This window comes from Helianthus annuus, chromosome 9 (assembly GCF_002127325.2).
Source record: "Helianthus annuus cultivar XRQ/B chromosome 9, HanXRQr2.0-SUNRISE, whole genome shotgun sequence".
Taxonomy (NCBI): Eukaryota; Viridiplantae; Streptophyta; class Magnoliopsida; order Asterales; family Asteraceae; genus Helianthus; species Helianthus annuus.
Genome location: NC_035441.2, coordinates 185849282 through 185855917, shown reverse-complemented (window position 1 = coordinate 185855917; position 6636 = coordinate 185849282). Strand labels below are relative to the sequence as shown.

Sequence of the window (6636 nt, the reverse complement as noted above, 5' to 3'; positions counted from 1 at the left end):
TTTTGGCGTGTCAAATTGCTTGAGATGTTAAGCTACAATGAAACAATTTTGCCAACAATATATATTAATAAAATGAAATAAATGCCATAATAAATTCAAAATCTATTTATTTTTTAATTTACAAGCTAAAGAATATATATTACTATGTAATAAGGGTGGTTATGAATTCGGGTCAGCATTCATGTATTGGATCTTGCGATCGCATTTTGTGGATTTTCGGGTCATCGTGTTATGTACCAGATGAGGTTTCACTATTCTTTAAATTGTCCTAAAATCTCCCCATTTAGCAAAACCCTAGAGTTCACTTAAGATGAAAAACTCCAATAAGCGCATCGAGAGATTAGGGGTTTCTATCTAACCCTATAGTTAAACAACTGTGCGAATGAAGTGAATCCAAGGAGCTGCATTTAGTTTAGCGTTTTATCAAAACCCAAGATTTAAGTTTCGGGGAAATACCATTTTAAGTAGACTGGGGATAATCAAGAAGGTCCGCGTCGTTCTGTGTTTGCAAATCATCAAGGATATTGTTTCACGGAGTTAATTTCTTTCTCGGTAAGATCATCCATCGTAAATCTCTCAAAATTTTGTTTCATTTTGTAATTGATGGATAATAATCTTGATGTCAATCTATGTTGGTAGCATATTGGTGTTACAAAGAAAGCGATCCACAAATTAGTGGCCATCATCATGGTTACCACCGTCACTCTATACTCTTCTCTCTCCATATCTATATATCCCCCTCTATGGCCTATCTCTCTTGATTTATATCTCCACTTTCGTTTTTTCGTTTTTCTAACCACCTAAGTAGTCGGCTTTAATCTCCTACTTGTCCTGAACCAGATCTGAGCAGCTGATCTTACAATCTGTTCTAAGCACACCCAATACCACTACACCGCTCACCAAACCAGATATGGATCTCATCTCACAATACCCTTCTCTTTTTTTCATTTTTCATCACGACCAACGCTCACAAAGCAAGATTTGATCTATGCACCTCCAACACCACTGCACCCAAACTCATATCCTCATTTAGGCACACATCGATTTTGAGGGTTCAACAGAAAAAAGATTTTGAATTTCACCTCTAGACGTCGACGATAGTAGTGTTCGTGACTTTCACCTGCAAGCAGTGGGAAGAGTTCGGGAAATGATGGCGGGGCGAATTCAGGTGGTGATGGCTGGCCGACGAGTGGTGGTTGTGGCTGTGACGGTGTGGAGTTAGATATATATACATATATAAAGGGAGGGAGCGAGAGAGGAGAAATAAAGATATTGTTTTTAAATATATATTACCTATGGGGTACTTTTTTAAAGTGACAATAATAAGCCTCACCTTTTAGGCACGCGAGGGGCTTACCAGTTAAATTTTAGTGATCGTTAGTGTTAGTACCCAATGGTATTACCAAAAATAAATCATAAAACTCCAACTTGTTACTTGAAATCCTTAGTACCCAAACCTGTTACGTTTGAGAAACTATAGTGACTAACCATGTAATTAACTCTTACATATATATATATAGGGTAGGGTTCTAGAGTGAACACTAATGTATTTGCGAATTGGGTGAACAAATCTTGGCCATTGATTTACACACGTGGATGGCTAGGATTTAATCATCAAATCGTAAAATACACTAGTGTATTTCATCATCAAATCCTGGCCATTGATCTACACACATGTGTGGACTGGATTAGTTCGCTCAGTTCGCAAACTACACTAGTGTTCACTCTTGAACCTAATCCTATATATATATGTATATTTGCTACATATTTTTCTATATATTTATTTAAATTTCTGTAGATATTAGTAACATAAGACATATTAGAAAAAAAAATGATTGGCTGAAAGGAGTTGTCACGGGGTGCACAACTCAAGTGAGTTTTGAAACTATCCATTCCCTATAAGGATAATATGAAAACCTACTTTAGTTGAGAAAACCCGTGACTACGGTGTATGTTATTTATGTATTCAAAACGTTGTATATGCAATATATGTTATTATATGTATTAAAAAATTGCACGCACTTGTCACATGTACATTAATAATATCGTTGTTTTGTGTTAGTGTTACACATGTGTAACAAATGCCTACAATTTTTTTTAACAACCATAACACCATGTAAAAAAATTGATTGTTACACTTGTTTTTTTTCACTCAAGTGGGTTTTTAACGGACCCATCCCCTATATATGAGTGTGTTTGTGTGTGTTCTTGTGATGTATCTTTGAGTCATGATTCTTGTTAAATAGTAGCAAGCAAATAAGTTTATTCTATGAATTATTAGAGTCGTAAACCAAAGAAACACAAACGATGTTTGTTCGTGTTTGTTCATTTGAGTTTATCTATTTATATATATACACATTTGTTAAAATTGATCCTAAATCTTTTACTCAGGATTCTTGTTAAATAGTTGTGAGCAAGGAATCAATATGAGACGAAATCCAGTCAGGAAGTGTTCTTGGGAAAGATTTTTAGACAGCAAACATGGGATACTTGATCCTAATGATACAATCTCCAGAATGCCAGAAACTGTACTTCACCAAATCATTTCTTTCCTTCCGTATTCAGATAAACAACATGTTCGCTTTTTGTCAAGAAAGTGGAGACGACTACATGCACAAAACCAAAATAGGCTCTCGCTAACTGGCCGCAGATTAAGTGAGCTGGAGTTGTCAAAGATTATGACTGATGATTTTCATTCAGTTGAATTTCTTACTCTTACTAAATGTTCAGGGATTAAAAATCTGAAACTCACGAGTTTCAAATTAATAGACGTTAACTTGAATTACTGCGGAAGCTTAAAGACTTTAGACCTCAACACACCACTCCTTGAAACTTTTCATTTTCGTGGAATCAGGCCATGCCGAATCGATTTTGGAATTTGCAAAAAACTGGCGGTTCTGAAATTAGCTGGGGTTGCTATGTACAACATGGACTACAGTATAACTTTTCCCCTTCTTCTAGTTCTCCGTCTTAGTAGCTGTGATATGAGTGGATGTATTGACATCTCAAGTAATTCTCTTAAGAGTTTACATTTGTTGAGATTAAAGAATCCAGGGGATATCACCATCGATGCCCCAAACCTAAAATCTTTTGAGTACCATGGCAATACCATCATCCCCTTTTTAAACATGCATTTCCCCAATCTTAACAAGGCTATGATTGCGCTAAAACCTAGCCGGTACAAAAAGCGTAATGAAGAGTGGTTCAACAGATTGATTAATATGCTGAAATGTCTGAAGAATGCCAAATATTTAACGATTCATACTAATTCTGACAAGGTATGTTTAGAAACGTACACTTGCTCCTCCTGTTTATTGATTTTGTATGTTCATCTTTCGTCTGTTTTATATATCTTACGGTTACACATTCGTTTTCATGCTACAATGCAGAATATCATAGTACCAAAAAAGTTTAGAGAAACACTCGTTCCTCCATTTGGTGGAAACCTTGATATCACTGTAAAGACAAGTTCCAGATCAAGCAATGTTGTTGATCTTTCTGATGCAATGCTTTGGATTTCTCCAAGGCTTAGCAGTTTCTACCTTGAATCAATCAACTGGGCGTTTGTTCTGCAGGTTTGCTACTTTTATAGTCTCTAAAATAACTAGTAATCTTTCTTATCCTTGTTTTATTCTCATGACAGCTGATGCGTCGGGATTTATTATCGGGCACACATGATAACTCATGCAGTTTCTGCAGCTCATATACTTCAAGATGTTGGCGTCATTCAGTGACGCATTACTCATTGGGCCATTCTATGGGATTGTACATTAATGAAATGGGGTCATATCTCATGGAAAATCTGGAGAAGGTTGGACGCAGTGCAATGCTGTGGGAATTATTTGAATAGGACAGATTTCGTTTAGTAATGTCGTTAAAGAGGGTTTGAATGATTTCAAAAATAAATAGGATATCAAATCGTAGGTTTTATCTTTTGTGATTGTCTGGATATCTCTGAATTGTGTTGGATCCTTTCATATTCAAATATAACATTTCGTTGGTACGCACAGAAATTCAATCAGGCAATTCAAAGAGAAATACAAGAGCGAATATTTTAATTCTGTATTGAAACTCGTACCAGAAGTAGACCAAAGATCGTCTTTATATAGGGTAGGATGGCCCAAACACTTTGGAGGCCCTAAGCGAAGCAAAAAATTGAGGCCCTTTTCAATATGTCATTGTTATCAACCCTCATCCTTTGTCCGCGTTGAGACCGACAATAATAAACTAAAAATTTTTAGTTGATGGAGTAATCGGTAAACGAATAACAAATATGAAAGATAGTAGGCAATCGCAAATTATCTATCAAAAATAGTTAACTGGCAATTAATATATAAGAGACATATATAACAATCTGTAATGTTCTAAGCGTCTACCAAATTAAACTAGAAAACCATAAATCAATGATCCAGTGATAAACAAATAAGAATTAAAAGCTAGTAGCAATTATCAATTAAAAATCAGTAATAATCATCTACCATTCCATGAACAAATCAATTGGTCTTCTGTTCCATTGATTTTATAGTTCTACTCTAATTATTCGATCAAATTGGCAAAGATTCTGTAACTTAGCGGAAATCCACATCACTAGTAGCTTAGTTACCACTGACATTAGCTCAGTTCCTGATAACATCCTTATTGCCACTGAGAGTTGGTTGTTGACTCGCAGTTGCCACTAATGGGTCATGAGTTTCGGTTTATTAGATAGGTTTATCTAGCTGGTTTTACCTAGTTGTTTAAAAGGGTTCGAGTCATAGTAAGTTTGGGTTTCACGTATGTTTATATAAGGTGAATCATGCTATTCAAGTGGTTTGCATAGTAAATGTAATATCCGGCTTTAAATTACCAGGAAATGCTTTACTCTTGATGTTTTTCTTTAGTATATATATTGGTGGGAGGTCGCGATAAAAGCAATATGTTGATTTCCAAATCACATTAATTTTATAAGAATTGATTATCTATGATTATCTATTGGGTGATTTAGACTTGAAATTGTATCCTGCTTAGTGTTTATCGAACCTACAGTTGGTGATAGGTAAGACTTGATAATGTCTTAATTAATGGATGAAATTCGTGAAAAGGGTCTCGATTTCAACCAAAGTAACAAACCAATATTATACGCACAACATTTTCAAAACAACAGGTATGTCGAATCTATACTTAATGTATATTACAAACTGCCACCAGTTTCAGGTCTCTCACTTACTCATCGAGCGCCAAGTCTTATTGTAGAAGGTGGATGGTTTGGACTGTTTCAAAGACTTGATTTATCAAGGCATAAGATTTTGGATTTAACGCGTAAACGGGTATACTCAAATGATATGTGTTCTAGTAACTTCAAAATAAGCAAATGTTATGTAGGTAAAAAATCAAATACAAATAAAGTTAACGTACAGAACGTATGAACCGAAGGAAAAGACAAAAAAGCACGGTGGCATTTTTGTAATTATCAGTAACTATCAAAATTACTCTACAAATGATCTTGTAGAGTAATTTTGATCTTTTGTAAAGAAATTTTGTAATGTTCTTGTAGAGTAATTTTGTTCTTGTAGGGTAATTATCAAAATTACTCTACAAGTGTATCAAAATTACTCTGCATCAAAATTATTTTTACAAGTGAATCAAAATTATCTTGCAAGTTTATCAAACAACATACAAATCAAAATTACTCTACAAATGATCTTGTAGAATAATTTTGATCTTGTAGAGTAATTTTGTAAAATGATCATGTAGAGTAATTTTGTTAGCATTTAGTTATGGAGTTTAGCTTTATGGTTTAGTTTTTAGCTTTTAGTTTGGGTGAGGTGGGGGTAGGTTTTTTTTTTTTTTTTTTTTTTTTGGGGGGGGGGGGGGGGGTTAGTGTAATTTTGATAATTACCCTACAAGACCAAAATTACTCTACATGAACATTTTACAAAATTACTCTACAAAAGATCAAAATTACTCTACAGTATCATTTGTAGAGTAATTTTGATAATTACCCTACAAGTGATAATTACAAAAATGTCACCGCGTGCTTTTGTCCTTTTCATGCAATAGAATGGAATGAATAATTACTTTTTGGTATGAGGCAATGGAATGGACGGGGGAATGGAATGGACGAGGTAATGGAATGGATGAGGTAATGGAATTGATCATTATCATTCCATGTCTTGTTTGGTTACCATGTGTGAATGGAATGAATAATTACTTTTTGTTGTTTGGTATGCGAAAAAAGACTTATGAATAAAATCAGATGGCGGTGGTCAGTGATGGGCGATGATCGTGCATGGTGCTAGGTGTCAGTTGTAACGACGGCGGTGGTTGGTGGTGGTGGTGGGTGGAGACGATGGCGGATGGTGATAATGGTGGTGGTGGTGGATGACGGTGGAGTTAGGTGGCGACGGTAGCGAGGGTGGTCGGAGGTGGTAGCAGCGGCCACGGTGGTCGGAGGTGGTAGCGGTGGTGGCGGTTGATAGCGCTGGTAGCGGTGGGTGGCGGCAGTGATCGGAGGTGGCAGTGGCAATGGTGGCGGTGATGATCGAAGGTGGGTGGTGGCGATGATCGGAGGTGGCAGTGGCGACGGTGGGTAGCGGCGATGGCGGTGGCGAGGACGGATCTGGGTGGCGGCGGTAGGTGGTGGCAGCGGCGGAGGCG

General features: G+C 36.4%; 1 protein-coding gene across 1 annotated transcript; it reads left to right on the top strand.

The window, feature by feature from the left end:
- The first annotated feature begins 2426 nt into the window (after nt 1-2426).
- Nucleotides 2427-3850, top strand: LOC110876969 (putative F-box/LRR-repeat protein At3g28410). Its single transcript, XM_022125126.1, has 3 exons — nt 2427-3278; nt 3390-3575; nt 3644-3850. The coding sequence occupies exons 1-3, from the start codon at nt 2427-2429 to the stop codon at nt 3848-3850; spliced, it is 1245 nt and encodes a 414-aa protein (XP_021980818.1).
- The last annotated feature ends 2786 nt before the right edge of the window (nt 3851-6636 follow it).

Coding starts and splice junctions, on each gene's coding strand:
- LOC110876969 (XM_022125126.1), top strand. CDS start 2,427: ATGAGACGAAATCCAGTCAGGAAGTGTTCTTGGGAAAGATTTTTAGAC. Junction 3,279..3,389: donor TTCATACTAATTCTGACAAG/GTATGTTTAGAA, acceptor GCTACAATGCAG/AATATCATAGTACCAAAAAA. Junction 3,576..3,643: donor ACTGGGCGTTTGTTCTGCAG/GTTTGCTACTTT, acceptor TTCTCATGACAG/CTGATGCGTCGGGATTTATT.